Source organism: Zeus faber (genome assembly GCF_960531495.2).
Source record: "Zeus faber genome assembly, chromosome: 8".
Taxonomy (NCBI): domain Eukaryota; kingdom Metazoa; phylum Chordata; class Actinopteri; order Zeiformes; family Zeidae; genus Zeus; species Zeus faber.
The window spans coordinates 8931407-8950599 of record NC_137195.1 but is presented as its reverse complement, the minus strand read 5'-3'; the positions used below and the strand labels follow the sequence as shown (position 1 = coordinate 8950599).

At 46.7% G+C, this 19193-nt stretch overlaps 1 protein-coding gene across 1 annotated transcript in view; it reads left to right on the top strand.

The window, feature by feature from the left end:
* The first annotated feature begins 275 nt into the window (after nucleotides 1-275).
* The window catches only part of lars2 (leucyl-tRNA synthetase 2, mitochondrial), a 32000-nt gene continuing 13082 nt past the window's right edge, over nucleotides 276-19193 (top strand). The window contains exons 1-12 of the mRNA XM_080004952.1: nucleotides 276-369; nucleotides 2999-3228; nucleotides 5604-5735; nucleotides 10012-10103; nucleotides 10232-10292; nucleotides 11297-11386; nucleotides 12289-12432; nucleotides 15374-15481; nucleotides 16847-17006; nucleotides 17220-17324; nucleotides 17739-17854; nucleotides 17984-18267. Coding sequence (XP_079861078.1) covers nucleotides 3010-3228; nucleotides 5604-5735; nucleotides 10012-10103; nucleotides 10232-10292; nucleotides 11297-11386; nucleotides 12289-12432; nucleotides 15374-15481; nucleotides 16847-17006; nucleotides 17220-17324; nucleotides 17739-17854; nucleotides 17984-18267 — 1511 coding nt within the window. The 5' untranslated portion in view covers nucleotides 276-369; nucleotides 2999-3009. The remainder of the gene's footprint in view (nucleotides 370-2998; nucleotides 3229-5603; nucleotides 5736-10011; nucleotides 10104-10231; nucleotides 10293-11296; nucleotides 11387-12288; nucleotides 12433-15373; nucleotides 15482-16846; nucleotides 17007-17219; nucleotides 17325-17738; nucleotides 17855-17983; nucleotides 18268-19193) is intronic.

Genomic DNA, 19193 nt, shown 5'->3' with positions numbered 1-19193 from the left:
AAATAAACAAAAAATAAAAAATAAACAAACAAATAAATAAATAAATACATAGATACATGGATAAATAAATAAACAAAATATAGTAACACAATAACGAATCATTCAAGCACGCACAGTCTTTCCGGAAACAAAAGAGCGCGGTCTGCAGATTGGCGTCTGTGTTTTGTCGAGGAGGCGGAGTTGATAAAGTTCATTCAAAAAGCAAGATGGCGGCGCGCATGGTGCAGTCGTGAGCCGAGGTGTCAGGTCATAATACCGTTTCAATTTAACAACTCGATGAAACGTTTTTCTTTTTTTTTTTTCTCCAAACAATGCACTAATCCGATGCTGTTAACGCTTCGTGGATAAACGAAGACACCAGGGAGAAAAGTGAGTCGACGCCGGCTTTGCTGTTATTGAATGGAAGTCCCCGTCGAGTGAGGTGTCACTCAGGGTGGTTGACATCTGGGGCAAGAAGATAAATAAATTGCTTTGAATGCTTCACAGATCTGTCTTGTAATGTCTTGGTCGCAGCTTTCTTAATGGATAACACTGCCGTGTTCGGTGAAAGAACCGATCCCGTGCCTTAGACGAAAGGACGCATTTCTTAACGACTTTGTGAAGTATATTCACTTGGACTTTTAAATATATGTAGTGTTGGAGATGAAGATGCACACATATATCACATATGCTGTTTCTCACTCGCTAAGCGATTGTGGCATCCTGGGCTGTGAAACGCGGTCTGTTGTTACTGGAGCCCCGGTAACCATGGCAACATCCTCTCCCTCCTCTGCCCACTCACGATCCACGCAGCCCCCTGCCCGAGCCTGAGGAAAGCGGGGTGAGGCTGCTCCCGAAGGGGTAGAACACATGGCAAAGATGATGGCCAAACCAGGTTCCTTATACATTCAAATGGGGAAACTAAGCCTGGCGCTTGCTCTGGCGATGGCATTTGCTGTTAATAACTAATTCTTTACACGATGGATCATATTCACCCCATCTGTTTCACCGCCATGCATTGTTTTGGAGCTAGACTGGGTTTTTGTACGGACTGTAACGTGTCGTCATTTGTAGTCACATTCAATGCAACGTGGGATGGCGGCCCGTCTCCCTGATATCATGGAGAATGTTTACCCTTTACATACTGTACGCACAGGATAGACTGCTTGGTGTGAAATGGAGCACAGACCTCGACAAATGGGTGCTGATGTCCTGGTGTGTCCACCATTGCTGGGGTGTTTTGACTTTATTTGCTTCCAAATCTGAATTAGATGGTGGCACACTCTAGTATTACATGTAATTTAATACTTTACACACTGACCGGTGTGTATTTCCCAAACTAGACTACCAGGTGTTGATTGATGATTTATTTGTGTGTGTGTGTGTGTATGTATGTGTGTGCGTGTGAGTAAATATTTACCATCTGCTTTGGGTCGGAGCTCAAATATCCCAAAAAACACCAGACTATGCTTGTATGTGTCCCAATGATGCATAATGTTTCTGCTTCTCCTCAGGGTTGTAGACGCTGCGGCTCTGTCTCCGCTCCGTGTGTACTGTGTGTGTGTACTGTGTTTAATCTCTTGAACTTGAACTTGAACAAGCACAACCTGTCCACGGGGGAGGGGGCGGGGCATAGTTCTATATCGACAAACATGATTGGTCAGAGGTGAAGCTCGCCGCTTCAGCGAACACTCAGTCGACGGCTCCACTCCTCGCGGCTCCTGGGGACCTGTGGGGAGGGGAGAGAGGGCGGGGGTATCGGATTTTTGGGCTGCTACCGGTGTAGGTACCAGGTGTGCTCGGCCTGGCAGATCGGGTCGCACGGGCGAGTCAGAGGGTGAAACAAACCCTGTGGTGCAATGAATGTGAAGCTGAGGTACGGGTGTCGGGCGCATCACTGGCCATCTCCTCCGTGCCATCGGTTTGCCTACGTTTTGTATGAGCATTATCTGCACATTTTGCAAGTTTATAATTTATCTTTTTTTTTTTCCAAGTCAATTTTATCAGGCAAAAAAATGATAATTACCAGAGGCAAACATCAAGGAGGTGAGGTAGTGCCGTAAAGCATAACCTATGTTTACCGCGGTTTCCCACCTGAAAAACAGAAGTTACATAGTGCAAGAACAGGCATTGGTGGTGGAGGGTGGGAATATAAGAGGTGTCATTCTCAATATTACAAGTCATTGTGCCATCAAAATGATTTTGAAGCTGTTATTTTAAGGTTAAAAAAAATGGGGGAATGAAATTAATATTGAGATATATGCATTTATAGGTTCCTATTTTGTAAAAAAAAAAAGTATTTTGTTTACGTCTACTTAGGGTCAATGACGTGACGCTAATTTCTTTCTGTCTGAATCAATTATCATTTAAATAAATTACATATTTTTTCTATTTTTCACATGTGAAAAATAGAAAAAATCTCTATGAAATACACTCAATTTGAAACAGCTTTAAACATATATATATTAGTTCATTTTAGGAGTTTTGTGCCTAAGTCTAGAAATTTCAGGCAGTACAGCCGTGTTTTCTTGACAGTGAAAAGGCCTAAAGCTTTATTTATGGTTGTACACCTGACATTTTAAACAAATTAACGAATGATGTCTTTCTACTTATAACGCATTGAAGGCTCTTTGGAAGGATGATGGTTGTTCTATGGCGAAGCCTGTCCATCAGAGCAGATGACAGGAGCAGAATCTTCCATGCTGAAAACCCTCCATTCACAGTGTATTTGTTTTCACCCAATGTTCGGAGGGAATGAATATGCAATCATGAATAAAAATGGCTTTCTTGGTCACTGATTGTCAACCAAAGTGAGATCGCAAAGAGAATATGGAGTAGCGCCTGAGAGGGGAAAAAAAGGGAAGAGCATTGTTGGTTCCCTCCTAATGGGCTAAGTACAACATAGTTTCCCCATTCGAAACCACGCCCTATTGTTTCTTTGATTTAACTGTTAAATCTGTTGAACTGTTAAAAACTGTTAAAAACAGATACTAAAACACATACCTTTGTGTTACTATAGGTGTTTCAACCATGCATGTGCCAGGGTGTAAACTGGTTCTGTCCCGGTTGGGAACACTCCACCGGGCTGTCCACCACCCTGTTCCCCGTTACCTGTCTCCGAGCACACGTACGCTGTTCAGTGAGACAGGAGTATGGGAGAGGGACTATCGGCCAGAGACTCGACGCAAAGTGGAACGGTGGTGGCACCCGCGGATCATGGAGCAGTGGCAGCGGGATAATGCAGAAGAGGTAAATATCCACGTCGTGCAGGTACCGGTTTCGGATATCGGTCTGTTACTAGGTTAATTTAGGGTATGGGAAAAAAATTATCCAAGATAAAGAAACATTTGTATCACAAATTACAGAAAAGCAACTCAAATTATTTGCTTTTTGACACCTTGAATTATGTTAGACATCTCTAATGGAGAAAATGTGACTATAGGTGAACCATTAATTTGTTCCAATGACCCAAATTAATTGTCTAACTCTATACTGTAAGGGATCAACAATACTTAGGTTTAGGACTTGAAATCGGTATTGATATTGAAAAAGTAGTATTGTCCATCCGGAGTTATTATCCATTTTTTATGCTCTCACTGACCATGGGAACCACAGTTTCTACTTTTGTGTAGAGCCAGATTAGATCCAGGGGGTCAAGTTCATTTATATAGCCCCCACAGTAGAGCCTGAAATGGCTTCACAGGCCCACCTTTCACATATAAATCAACCGCATCCCCTAGTCTTCAACAGCATCCCCATCCGTACAAGGAAAAACACCCTTAACACTATGTGGCAAGCTAGATCAGGGGTCGGGAACCTATGGCTCTTTCGATGACGGTATATGGCTCGCAGACTATTTTGAGCTAACATTTTTCATCACAATTGACAAGTAATAAACAATTATTCAGTGTCATTTTAAAGTAAAACAGGTAAGAGAAATTACAATTTTGAAAATAAAATTCGAAATCAAAATGTGGCGGACAAAGGGGCGTAGTCAAGCACCGGCTGCGGACCACAGAAAGACTCCGGGGCGTCTTTCACTCGGCGCCCTGCCCCTCCCGGGTCTCTGCTCTGGTGCAACTTGTGGGAGTCTCTGCCACAGGTAAGGGTTTAGGGAGGGAGACGGAGTCTTTCTGGCTGCGGTGCGCCGACATGGCCAGAGTTTTATTGTTCATTTTAATATGCGGCACGCAGGCCGAAATTATACATATCACTGAGGATTATTATAATAATTGTGGATAATGATGATCCTCTCGGGCCCAGCAGGAATGGCGTTCCACTGCTGGGCTGCTTACGAGCCCGTGCGCCGATCCCCTCTGTAAGACAGACAAACATTAAGAAACCTCCCTGTCCCAAGTTGGACCGATCAGCTGAACACAAGTTGTCAGAAATGGAAGAAAGTTCAATATGTATGTGACAAATAATCTCTTGAACTTGAACCTGAAGACCAGCTGATTCTTAAAACTTGGAAGGAGCTTCCCGTCAAATAGCACACAATGCAGCGTGTGAGTATTGCCGTATTGACCATGTTTGGCTCTGCATACGCATGTGAGCAGTCTTTCTGGCATCTGAGAAACATTAAGAGCAACCTACGCTCACGTTGAACCGATGGAAGCCTCAACGCCTGCATGAAGCTTAACCTCACTACGTATGAAGCAGACTACACGGCCATCAGCAAAACCATGCAGCACCACAAGTCGCATTAATGGTAAAAAGTATTTCATTTATTATTGGTCAGCTACAGTACAACAACAATATTACTAAGAAGAATAAATAGACATTTATTACAATAGCGCTTCTTTAAGTACTCAGAGATGTGTTATACGTTAAAAATGAATGCCTTACTTAAAAAATGCACGCATTAAGTTGCATTCTATGGCTCACAAGGAAATACATTTAGAAATATTTGGCTTTCATGGCTCTCCCAGCCAAAAAGGTTCCCGACCCCTGAGCTAGATAGTACCAGAGTCTATTTTGCTCGTGCATAGTGCCGCAGGTCATTAATTGTTTAATAAAGCTAACCAAAATATGTTAACCAAAATGTAGTACCAATAAAGCCCTATAATTAGGGCCAATAAAGCCATATACCAGACACACAGTTTTAATAGGGTGGTATATGATACGGTGCGAACATTCATTTAAAGCCCCCTCAACCTTTTTATTAGGTTTAATTGAATAAGATATTATGGGTCATTAAGCACCTCTTTAAATGACTCCTCTAGCTATTTAAGGCCCCGGCCCTTGACGCTCGCAGGAGACCTATAGCCTCGGCTGATTATATAGCATAATGACCAGACCTTGTGTCTGTCAGCCGTGAATGCAATTTCTGCGACAGACTGTCATTAATCAGGGATATTAATGGCAGCCTTGGCCGTAAATAATTGATGTAGGGATTCAGTAATCATTATATGGATGGACCTAACCAGTTCTGGCTACTGTGCCGGCGCTGTGCTCCGGTAGTGACTGTGAAAATGATCGTATATACTAAATTGTAGTTGGTGTGTGAGACTGTACGGACGCGTCCTTTGGAAGCTATGGCGCTGGTCACGCCGCGCAAGCTTGCCCCTGCGTATGGGACGGATCTGACCGGGTTTTCACTGACGTCTGACATCTGTCGTTCTCAGGGTTCCGCTAGGGGGAAGTTTTATGTCCTCTCCATGTTTCCGTACCCGTCAGGGCGCCTGCACATGGGTCACGTGCGCGTGTATGCCATCAGTGACGCCATTGGCCACTTCCAGCGAATGAGAGGGCATCAGGTAAGTCGGAACAGATTCACCTAGTCCTTACAGTAAATTTGTCATGTGACATTAAATGTAATTCTATTGGCAGATTAGTTTTCTTTCCACCAACAAATTTTTCCGTACAGTAGGCGTCTTTTACTCACGGTCCGACGTGTTTTTCCCATCCCACATGACCTCACCGTCATGACTCGGGCTCAGCTGCGCAAAAGATGTTTTAATTCAATATGTGGAAGACTTGAAGCAGCTCATCCTACATCTTCCCCGGCATCAGTTGCTCCATTTGGAGCTGCCGTGTGGATCATTTGTGGCTCAGACGCATATTGACTTTTCTGTCAAAATCTCAAAAGGCTCTGCCAGTGGTGTACACACCACTTAGGTCCTATTGTCACAAAGATCTCAGAGCGTCGAGGCAATTATCTGATGCAAATGGACCGACAACCATATGAAATATGGTATGACGTATCAAATTGCCAAGTTTTGAGGGAATATTTTGAAAGGATTTAATCATTGAATCTGCACAAAAGATCAGTTTAAAAAAAACTTTTGCATGTTGAATATTTGGATCGAAAATAAATATATTCAGAACACAAGTTGATAAGTTATTGAACTTATTTAACAATCACAGTGACCAATTGTTTTCAAAAATATACCGAAATCCACCACAGGAAGATTGATATTACTCAGAACATTACAGCTCGTCATGTCTTACGTCAAAATATTTAGTGTTGATTTAACAAGGAAATGGCTTGTGATGAAAGGATCGTGAATATATTGAAATAATAAATTTAATAAAATTGTGTTGATGTCATCCTATTTATTACTTGGACAAAAAAATATATATATAATTTTTTGTTATATATATATATATATATATATATATATATATATATATATATATACAATTATATTAGTATTTAAACAAAAATTGTTGCTATTGTTCTCACTTCACATGAAGAGCACCTTGAGTACTTCTACGAAATTGAAGTTTGGAAATTTCGGAAATCTAGGAAACGGAGGATCGTGGTCTCTAGGGAAAGACCACAATCGCCGAAAATGAGCGGTCGGCGGTAAAGCTCCACCAATCTTTCTCTAAGTCTGAGTGCTTTTCCATGGAGCTGAGTTGATTTGTGGAGCCCTTCTGCAAAGAGGCTTCACAATCCCAGAAGTAGAGCGTGGAGCACACACTGCCGCCATGACACCTCCATGACTCTATTCCACATCAAACCTGAACGATGCCACTGCCTTGGCGGCTGTCGTTGCTGTTGGTATTTAGTGGTGCGATGGCGCGGTGCTACAGAGGGAGCCGTGTCAGAGGGAGCCTCCTAATGCAGTCAACCTCGCACCTTGTGACATGGCTTTGACGGCCTATGTTTAGCCCTTTCCCTCGCTTCGTCTCTGCCCTCCCATCATCCATTCTTGTCGCCGCCATGACGAATCGCCAAAATTGCAATGACAGGAAGCAGCTGCTGTCCATTGTAGTGGGCTCTTCTCTCCTCTCCTCTCCCCTCTTCTCCCCTCTTCTCTTCTCTTCTCTTCTCTTCTCTTCTCTTCTCCTCTTCTCTTCTCCTCTCATCTCCTCTCGTCTTCTCTTCTCCCCTCTTCTCTTCTCTTCTCTTCTCTTCTCTTCTCCTCTCCTCTCCTCTCCTCTTCTCTTCTCTTCTCTTCTCTTCTCTTCTCTTCTCTTCTCTTCTCTTCTCTTCTCTTCTCTTCTCTTCTCTTCTCTTCTCCTCTCCTCTCCTCTTCTCTTCTCTTCTCTTCTCCTCTCGTCTTCTCTTCTCCCCTCTTCTCCTCTCCTCTCCTCTTCTCTTCTCTTCTCTTCTCTTCTCTTCTCTTCTCTTCTCTTCTCTTCTCTTCTCTTCTCTTCTCCTCTCCACTCCTCCTCTCCTCTCCTCTCCTCTCCTCTCCGTGTATTGGAGGACAATCTTCATCCTCCTTGACAGGGCTGTGAGATGTGGCACACCACCATCACTGCATGTAATCAGCACGGTATCTTCCTCCCAGATGACAGAAAGACGGATGAAGGGTTGGAGGCGAGGGGAAAGCCCACCCCTCCGAATATAACAAAGGCACAGTGGAGACCAAAAGTGATGAACACTTTGATCTGTGTCTCCACTTTTAAATTCATCACCGCTGAACTCATTTGCCCACCCCCCTCCACCACCACCACCACCACCAAACTGTTTGCTGAAAATGAATGGGAACAATTGAATATGTGGCAGCTGCTACTCAAACACCAGGTGTTTATGTTTGTACTGTATGTGCGTGAGCACATAGCATGCTGCACGATGCGCATGATGTGTTTCTGTTAATAAGCTGTCGCTTTGTGTCGCACGCCGCGACATTTCTTATTACCAGAAAAACGTAGCGCATGTATGGAATAAAAGGTATAATACGCCGTCAATTTATTTGTATAGCCCTTAACACAATACAGTTTCAAAGGGCTTCACAAACCCACATTTCACATAGAAATCTACGCCATCCCCTGGTCCAAACCCTGAAACCGGGCAAGGAAAAACTCCCAGGGAGCCCTTAGGGGGAAAAAAAACACGGGTTAATTCTTTTTCTTTTTCTTTTCTTTTTTTTTGCTCGGGCTCAGTGGTGTGTAGCTCCCCTCACCGCAAAGAGACTCCCAAAATGCCGTTGACTGCTTCCCATGGTCTCACATGACTGGCAGCTGCCTCCCCGCCCCTGAGTATACGTTCCACACCTGCATCTGTCAGGAAAGAGAAAAAGTTCCCTCTGTTGCGCGCCGACTATTCTATTCACAAGTTGATCGGAGCAGCCACACCTTGTCGACGGACTCGGTCTGCAGAGTTTTATTTTGGCTTTCGGGGGCTATTTTGGTTGCGCAGAAATGCCTAGTAGGCTTTTCCAGACGGAATGAAACTCCGAGCTTGGCCTACGTGGGCTGAGAAATGTGCTCAAGTTAGCAGCGTGAATCTACTTCTCCAATGTCACCTCTAAACGTCTCTTTTTCTGTCCTTGTGACCAACCCACAGTGCGGACGATGTTCTACCCTCCGTCCCAGTCAGATATTTACATCCCGCGTTATTAGATATTTTCAAGCTCTTCGTCTCTTGGTGTAAAAAAAATTCAGAAAACGGTCCACATTGTAATAGCTTGGGGTCGAGCCCCTCGAGCCACAGAGTTGCAACAGACTAGCATTCTCATCTGGCGTGGACCTGGGCTTTGGTGGAACCGCAGCTACAGGCGGAGGAATGATAGGAATAGGAATGATGTGCCTCATCCTCCCTCTTTGAACTTTGGGATTGAGCTCAGCGCGCTCATACAGGCTGTCCATCACAGCGGGTCCCTGTAGCAACGCCTCACCCGACCTGTTTTGCTTTATGAGACGGAGTATTTACACTCGGAAAAAAAAAAAGGAACAATATAGCACCGGATCCATTTTAATGAGCGAAATCATTTCCTATTAACATAGCCATTGTTTCTGTCTCTCCGTCTCCCCCTCGGTGAGTCTGTATTTCTCCTCAACAGTCTCACTAGTCCGCCGTGCCGCTGTGCTCCTAATACCACTCGGCTTTACAAATTAGGCTCAGACTGTTACCAAGGATACCGAGTCGTCTGAAACATCAGCCCGTTTGAGTCAATGTAATGTCTCCCCACTATTCCTCACCTTCCTCGCTTCCCCGCTTCTGCTCCTTCTCCACGTCTCTCACCCCGTCTGCTCCTGGGCCCCTCACCTTTCCGCCGCCACACTTCCGCTGCCGTGAACCCCCAACGCGGGAGTTTGTTTCGGTCGATACCGTGGCGTAGGGAGCGACACCAGCTTGGTCTAAACGGTGGCGGTAGCGGCGGTTTGGTGGATCTCACAGCGGGGATGCACGGATCGAGTTCCAGGTTGTTTAAAACCTACAGGGAGAGGATGACAGAGACGGCAAGCAGACGCGAGCACCTCCCGATATCCAAAGCCGAGCACTAGCAGCATTAAAGTGTTTGTCAAGCGCACATTTGTTTAACCGCTTTGGATCCTGGAAATGGCTTTGCGTTGTATTGTCAGCTATGGTCGACAGCTTTACCACTTAATTCTGATAAAATAGCCCATTAAACCAAATTAAGGTTAGAGAAACTACCCTTCTTTGCACTGGTCATTAGCTGACAATAGAATGGAGATTCTGAGAGGGATACTTTGAGCAGCCTGTTCAGCACCTGTTCTTAACAGTATTCCTGTTGTAGGGGATGGTTGTTGTCGTCGTCGTTGTTGTTGTGGAAATGATGCTGCATTGTCGCTCCGGGGGTCGTTTGACTGGAGAGATCGCTATTGTTTCCACAGGTGTTAAACCCGATGGGCTGGGATGCGTTTGGACTCCCGGCAGAGAATGCTGCAATTGAAAGAGGCCTGGACCCAGAGGACTGGACGAAGAAGTACGTTCCGGTCTTTCTGATTAACATCCATCATCGTCCATTCGCTTGCACACATGGCATGTCTCCTGCCCTTTGATGTGTTCCTCATTCACCTTCCTGTCCCACGTCCCTCCTCCTGCTCTCCTCAGAAACATCCAGTCTATGCGAGAGCAGCTAGACAGCCTGGGGCTTTGCTTTAACTGGGACCGGGTGAGTAGACCTGGATGGCTTCCCCATAAAAAAAATTATTTCCTGAAAATACATTGAAACGTGTAGAACGTGTAGATATGAATATGTAAATATGTGTCAAAGTATTATTATTTTACTGTGCACACCCTGCAATTACTTCCAGGACCCCTTGGGGGTCGCATACCCCAGTTTGGGAACCCCTGGTTTACATGAGAGCAGGGGTGCAGCCGATCACAAAATGCACGGTTCGGATCGTATCATGGTTCCGAGTTACGGATCGGATGCGTAGCGGCGACAGGCGGCAGCCCGTTCCCGACATGTCCTAAAGTGGCTGTAACACAGTGGCGACCCACCGTGAACCAATCACTGCGCTTGAGAGTAAAACACAGCACGCGGTGCATCGGTCTTGTCTCTTCTTTTCACTGCATCGAGATTTATGGAATTATTACTTTTAAAAAAGTAGCAGCGGCAGTCAAACTGTATTTCATTATGATGGTTAAATTTTTGCAATTGATCCGTGGTTCACACGCGAGCCAAAACCGTCCGTACGGAACACGGATCAACCACGTTCCGTTACACCACGACATGACAGATAAGGAACAGGATTTTCTCTTTTATTACTGTTATTCAGTGTTTCCCTGACCGACTACAGTCTCCCAATCGTCCAACTTTCATAGTATGATGTCTTGGCTCTTGTGGATTCATGACTCCTTGACTGCCGGTAATTTAAGGGTGAAGGCTAAAGCCTCTCGACTTCATTCATTTTAAAGTGAATGGATTTTTTTTTTTTTTTTTTTCGCTTTAGCTATTTCACTAAGAAATATAAATTGACTTTCTGGTCTGTTGTGAGGCTGCTCATTTGCCAAATATGACCAAAGTGTCCTGCTGCAGATGCCTCTTAGAATCAACTTGCGATATATATATTTTCCACCTTGACACCAGCCAGCCAAATGAAACACGTATAAAGAACTGCATGCGGCCCTCACTGGTCAGCGTTTGAACCTGAACCTGGTGTTTCCTGGCAGGAGGTGACGACCTGTCTTCCAGACTACTACAGGTGGACCCAGTACTTGTTCATCAAACTCTTCAAGGCAGGGCTGGCGTACCAGAAAGAGGTAAAAAATAAATCTCACTCCCCTTTATCGGGCTTTTCAAACCTTTTCAGAATATGAACAGTTTGGATTTGAAAAAGTATGAGATAGAAGCTTTTGGATTATCAGATTTGTTCATGTGTGTCAATTCAGGTCAAGTTTGCTTCTACAGCCCTTAATCACAGTCCAGTCTCGAAGGGCTTCACAGGCCCACGTTTCACAGAGAAATCAACAGCATCCTCTAGTCTGAAACCTCTTCCAAGCAAGGGTAGAAAAAACCCCAGAAAAAACCCTTTGGGGAGGGGGAAAGGGAGCAAACCTTGAGAAGGGGCCACAGAAGAGGGATCCGCCTTCCAGGACGACCAGGCTGCAATGGATGCTGAGTGGGCGACAATAATAACAATAATGATAATAATAATAATACAATATAACAAATCATAGGATCTTGTAGTTCTATACTATGCAATTTCAAAGCTAGACAATACGAGAGTCTATTTGCTGGTGCAGAGCGCCGCAGGTAGACGCCTCCAGGGAAGTGGTCATCATCAGGCCCGATCCAGGTAGCTCACAGCAGCCTAAACCCCCCTCTCAGAGCAGAGAGGGGGGGTGGGGGGTAGTACACAGTGGGTTAATATCCAGACGTCATGTACCAGTGCTAAGGGGTGAAGGCAGGGTCCGGTGTGGTTAACCAAATGCAAGACTGTAAAAATGAGTCGTGTGTGTGTGTGTGTGTGTGTGTGTGTGTGTGTGTGTGTGTGTGTGTGTGTGTGTGTGTGTGTGTGTGTGTGTGTGTGTGTGTGTGTGTGTGTGTGTGTGTGTGTGTGTGTGTGTGTGTGTGTTTGTTTGTTTGTTTGTGTGTGTTTTTGTGTGTATGTTTGTGTGTGCGTGTACGCCTATGTGTGTGTCTGTGTGCACGTGTGTTCCAGGCCCTGGTGAACTGGGACCCCGTGGACCGCACCGTGCTGGCGGACGAGCAGGTGGATGAGAACGGCTGCTCCTGGAGGTCTGGCGCACGGGTGGAACAGAAGCTGCTGCGACAATGGTTCATCAAAACGACCAACTACGCCAAGGTAGGCAGCTCTCCGTGGGGGGAGGACTCGGGAGACTCTACAATCAGACCGCTAGAGCCTGTCTCAGGCCAGGAAGAGAGCCGTGCGGGGTTCCGGCTAATGGCGCCGGGCTGCAGGACGCCCGGCAGGCTGATGAGAAAGCGCCACTTTGATTGCTCTGTGGTGAACCGGCCTTGATGATTCGTCGCTACAGGGACCCGCTGTGATGGAATCGCCTTCTCTGGACTCACCGATGGAGTTCCATGCATTATACGTCCGACGCATATATGCTCCCTGTCAGGTTAAACACACACCCATGTATAATGCAGAATGCTCCTCTAAGCCCTCGGACTCCGAGTTAATGAGAAGTGAGGAGGCTAGGCTCTTTATGCTAATGAAGGATAGCACTCAAACAGCTTGTTAATATTTCTAAATGCACGGTAGTAGATATTGGAATTGACATAGAGAAATCTGTAGGCTTAACATAGGTTAATTTACTTTTCAAATAGGAAAAATAGAGAACATTTGTTCAAATGGTGTACATTTGTTCAAATGGCGTGAATTAATGGACAACGGATACATGAATAATGAGTTTGTGCTGCAGTTCGTCCTTTTTTGATGCAAATCGTTGCCTTTCTTTTTTTTTTTTTTACGCCAGTCAGCCCGGATCCAGTTTGAGCGGCCGTGCTGTAGCACGCCTGTCCGTGTCAGAGGTGTGAGAGGAGGCGGAAGCTGCCCACTGTGACAATGTGTTCCTGTTATTCAAAATGGTTTTTTTTTTTTCTTCCGCGAGGAACGGAGAGAAGGGAGGGGTGTAAAAGAAAAGAAAAAAGAGAGAGACATCTGACAGGAGGAGAAGATGGTTAACGGAGGCGGTGTCGATGGAACGTCGTTATTCGTGTTACTGCATACATGTGCATTGTAATTATGTACATTTTTTATGTCAACGGCTGCAAATGTGTAAAAAACAAAACAAAAAAAACAAAACATTACCTGCTGTTTATAATGACTTTGTCATCAGCGGAGCTCCGGGTTGTGTGTCAAACTCCACCAGAAGGCATGTCCGAGTTCCTCAAGACACAAATCACGACAAATAATGACTGCGATTGATCATTGTCATGTGGGTTGTGACACGTACAAAATAATTACGTGGCATTATTAGAGTTTTCAATTTCATGCATAATCACACATGTAGGACCGGGTAATGCATAACGCCCGCCTGCTTTAATGCGGTCGACATCTGAATGATTGACTTGCTCCGCTCGCAAAAATATTTTTCACATTCCGTATCCCTGGGTGTAAACAGATGGGCTCCTCAATCACTCGGGCGCTCAAAAAAGCGAGGCGCTGCCCGACGGCATGAAAACCACATCCGAGCCGTTGCGGGGGTTTGCGGGGTTGCGGGTTCAGATCTCTCGATCGGCGAGGGGGGGGGGGGGGGTCATTTTTCCGAACTCCCAGCGCTGATGAGGCTCCGTGCCAAAAGTCCAACTGTAGAAGTACGATGGTGTTTATATAACCCCTCCTCTGCCTGCAGCTGATGCCGCTTCATTCCGTTTACGTACTCTGTGTATGTGGAAATGGAGCACATTACCTCATTGTAATGTGACAGGAATGTCACCACGCACGCACGCACGCGCGCGCGCGGGTGAGCACACACTCACACTCACACACACACACACACACAGGTGCGCGCGAACACTCACACACACACGCACACACACACACACACGCACACACACACATACATACACACACACACACGCACACAACAAATCCAAACCTAAAGCACCCTTACTTTTTTGACGTACACTTTTTTCTTCTTCATAGCTATGCTTGGTTCCCATGGCAACCACTGTCCTTGGGTTATAACTTCCCTTTGAAGCCGGCTTCTATGCCAAGCTGCGTTTGCTTTTCACAGGAGAGGGAAATAAAAAAAAAAACAAAAGAAAAAATAATTTGGCCCCTCGCTCGTTCACTGTTCCATTAGCGTGCAATCATCTCCTCTCCGCGCCGCCCGGTGCAGCTGGTAACCTCTTGATTTGGCGGAGACGCGTCCCAGCGCGGACGTGTCTCGGCGACGCCGCAGCTCGTTGGCGGACTCTGGCCGTGGCATTTCGGGGGAGCCCGACGCAGGCCCGCCGGCGCCCAACGCCCCTGGCTCTCAACGTGGCCCAAATACACAAGAGGAGCCGATGACACGCGTGGCAATCACGGCGCCGGGGGGGGAGAGATCAGAGTTTGTATTGTTACTTGTGTTGAAATAGCCGCCGTGAGGGCGTGGTGTACTTGGAGGGCGCAGCGGAGGGTGAGGTGTGTAATAGCTTGTGACAGAATAACAGAGAGGGTGAGCGAGCGAGAGGGAGATGCGATATCTCCTGCTCCAGTTGGGCTGTGGCTTATTGGCCCCAGCCTTGTTGATATGCATAGCTTCCTCTAATCACTCCCACTAACTGTGTGTGTGTCTGTCCGTGTGTAAGTGGGGGGGGGGGCAGAGAGAGAGAGAGGACCCATTGAGTTCTGATTTGCAGGATGGTAGAATTGTTTGGAAAAATTCACCTATTGTGTAACCTGGTTTTACACTTTTGTCCTTTGTCCAAATAGAAGAGCTGCTCTTTGCAAATAATTTATCATTTGTACCCACACCACTGACCTATCCTGTGTATAGAATCACATTTGTATATTCGGTATATCTTTATATATTTGACGATTTCTGCTTTTTTTTTTCAGCTACCTGTTTATATTATACGCATTTTTTTTTTTAACTTTACTTTTCATTATTTTTTATTTCATTTCATTTTTTTTGCCCCACTCTCAAGTTAACATTATTTTACCAAACGTACATTAAGAACTTATACAAAATAATTCTCGTCACAAGTGCTATGAAAACAAGGTGTGCATGCGTAGCACGCAGGTGTGCTGTAAGGTGTGTTGTTGTGTCTTGTTGTTTTCCCTGCTGCAGCCGCTCCTGGACGCCTTGGCCGACCTGCCCGAGTGGTACGGGGTCAAAGCCATGCAGGCCAACTGGATTGGAGACTGCACTGGCTGCTACTTTGATTTCCACCTCAAGGTAAAACTCTCTCTCTCTCTCTCTGTCTCTGTCTCTCTCTCTCACACACACACTCACGCACGGACACACACACACGCGTGCCTCCCCTTCTCCCTTTCCCATTGCTTATTCATTTCCTTCGCTTCCTGCTTACATTCCATCTACCAGCATTTCTCCACCCTCTCCATCCTTTAACCTTTTCCTCGCTCTCACCCTCCCTCCCTACCCTCTCTTATCCCCATTCTTGCCCCCCCCCAACACACACACACGCTCAGTTTTTCATCTCCCCGTCTTGTTTCCACCCTTGGAACTGATTGCCTGCTTCTTTTTTGGATTCCGAGGTGTCTTCAGTGATGCTTACCGACGCTCTTTGACTCCTTGAGTTTACATTTGCACGGTGTATCCATCCACGAGCGGCAATTTACCCAAACAAACGCTGCTCGAGATTAGTTTTCTATTGAGAGTCACGAAAAGCGTGTTTTGAGGGGTTTTACACTTGTGCCATTTCAAACAGAGCGTCTGAATGCCTGCTGAGAGCCCTCTGATCACCCTTATTATCCGGCGCTCCTTGAGAAATAATCAGGAGATGTACTGCTTGTTTGAGAAAATGTTCATATTCCAAGCGAGAGGGGGTTAGAAAGGCTGCAAACGTGTGTGTGTGTGTGTGTGTGTGTGTGTGTGTGTGTGTGTGTGTGTGTGTGTGTGTGTGTGTGTGTGTGTGTGTGTGTGTGTGTGTGTGTGTGTGTGTGTGTGTGTTTGCGTGCGCGTGTTTGCGTGCGCGTGTAGATGTAGGTGCACATATGAGACAGTGTCTCATAAATCAGCTGTAAGCCTTGTGGAAGGGGTAATTAAAAGCATGTCCAGAGGTCGTTTGGTTGATGGGGAAAGGGAAGGTCTCATATTACATATACATATTATCAGCTGAAGCCCGTTCCTGGAGACGCCGGAGACCTCCTTAACAACGTGTTTGAGAATCAACTATCAAATTAACCCCCTGTGCCATCTTTCAATAAACCAACTCAAATTAACTTGACTCGACTTGATCTTTTTAATATGAACATCTTGGGTATTTTTGGACTCGTCTTGTCTCTGTGAGTATCTTTTGATGGCAGAAAAGGCGTGCCGATTCTTATCAAATTACTCCTCTGTGTTGGATAAAAATTGCATCCAAAATGTATTATTGCCCCAATAAATCAAAAAAGTGCTATTGGCATGTAGATGGCTCAAACGATAGCTTTTGTGCAAGATTGAATCCCTTGAGGGGTTTGTTGGGGAAAAAAACGCTAGGAGACCCTTTCATGTGAGCGTTTCATTTTTCACCGCGCTCACTGTTGATGTTTTTTGCGAACGTTAGGATCCCAGCAGCCTCTGGTGTCTCCTACCCAGGTGAGCGGCGTAGAGTTGGGGGAGACCTTGGCTGCATACACCGCCTCCCCGGAGGCCCTGTACGGGGCGGCGTACGTGGCCGTCCTGCCCTCCCACCGGCTGCTGCACGGCACCAGCGCCGTGCGTGCCGCTTGGGGGAAAGCCTTTCAGCCCGGCAGAGGTGAGCTCCACATTACCTGTTCGGGGCGTGTGTGTGTGTGTGTGTGTGTTTGTGTGTGTATATGTGTATGTGTGTGTCCACTTGTGTGTTTTTGTGCGCCCGCCTGTGGAGGCTGTAATTGGGATTCCCTTGAGTGTCCCTCACTCTACGGCGAATGATTGTTGATAATGAGCGGCAGGTGGAAGGAGTGACCCCCCACCTCCTCTGCTCCAGATGCCCTGACCGAGGTGACCGCCTGCAATCTGCTGACCGGTCAGGAGGTACCGCTGGTCATTTCGCACAAGGAGGAGTTCCACGGCCATCTTGACACTGTGATCGGTGAGTTGTGTCGTTTGTCCGATGTGCGGCGTCAACAATGGACTCGCGGGAACCTGCCGATGGCTCGTGTGCTGCCTGTGAGGTGTCAATGAGTCGTTCCTCTCTCTCTCTCGCTCTCTCACGTATGTCTGTGTGCGTAATATACGTCTCGTGGTACCGCCGAGTGGATTCTTTAATACCGTAAAAAAAAAGCGTCAGTGTTTGTCTCACAGAGTGTAGGTGGTGCCCAGAAGGCTCATGACGATTAGTCACTCTGCCGCAAACACACCATGCTCCAGCTCACCAGGGGGGAGGGTTTTTTTTTTTTTTGTTTTGTTTTGTTTTCTCGCGCTCTCAGTGGATTTCTTACATGTGTTTGTGTGTGAGTGAGTGAGTGGGCTCGTTTGCGCTACATCAGTACCTGTGTCTTGACAGGCATCCCAGACACCAGTGAGGAGGATCTGAAAGTGGCCCGGGCTCTGGATCTGAAGTGGAACGGCGTCCTGGAAAGCCAGGGAGATGGAACACACACTCTGGTGAACTCGGCTGAGGTCTGGCACGACGGACGCGCCGTCTGAGCAACTATTTCAAGTCCCTCACCGATACAAGTCGTACTTAGTCATGCTTGACTCATACTTGTACGGAAAAAAAGCCATTATTTCTCCATTTATCTGGTTCAGTTTACAGGGCTCACCAGAGAGCAGGCTTTCTACAGCATTACCCAGAAGGCCAGAGACAAAAAGGTGGGCGGGCACCTCACCAGCTCCAAGCTCAGGGATTGGTTGATATCCAGGCAGCGGTACTGGGGCACGCCAATCCCCATGGTGCATTGTGGCTCCTGTGGTCCGGTGGCGGTTCCCGAAGAGGAGCTCCCGGTCATCCTTCCGAAGCTGCCCTCGCTGACAGGGAAGGGGGCGTCGCCTCTGGAGGCCGCCCATGACTGGGTCCGGTGTACCTGCCCCAGGTGAGGATGCTGTCCTTTTTGTGCAGTAACATCCTCATTTCCACCTATGGACATCCGAGACGAGGGCTTGTGCCTAGGGGTGGGGTGGGACACGTGGCTGTGAAATGTCCAATTGGCGCGACCTCCGCTGCTGTGAAAAGTCACACAACTGTCTTTTGGTAATCAATAGAGGACCACAGTAGATAAACACCAGTTTGGCTCACTGCTGGGTTTTTTTCGGGGGGGTTTTTTCCTCGCATTTTACAGAACGGTTGTAGAAAATGTGGAGTCAGATGACACAAAATCAATGAAAATAATTTACACTGCTTAAACGGTGGTGGAAGGACACCGAGAAAATAAGCCGTATGGAGTATTCAGAGTGTCGTATCTTGGGCGGTGTGTTCTGAAAGCAGACTTGGAGCAATAGCGGTTGCACATATCGGTTTTTTGAGAGGGAGAGGAGGCTTTTTCTCGCTGCCCATCGCTTCTTTTGTCGTGTTCGGTGTGGGAAGCGGAACATGAGGAATGCGAGGACCTCATGCTAAAGTTTTAGATTTGAAGTCCACACACACGCACACGCACATGCACCAACAAACACACACACACACACACACACACACACACACACACACACACACACACACACACACACACACACACACACACACACACACACACACCAACTCCCTCCCTGTAAGTCTTTTGGGGATGCGGGCTGAGAATGTAGTCGCCCCTCAGGCCAGCTGAGAGAATTGACACCTTTGCAAGTACACGGAGCGAGCTGAGATTATCAGGAGTGGGATGGCTAATCGTGTGATGAAGCGTTTTGTTCTGACGGCGTTACGTAAGGAGTGGCAGCTGCAAGAGCGGCGCCATGGGACGACTGTGGAAGTTGCATAAGCCCCGAGTCGTTCCCGGAGAGGGAAGAAGAGTGAGAAATATCCTGC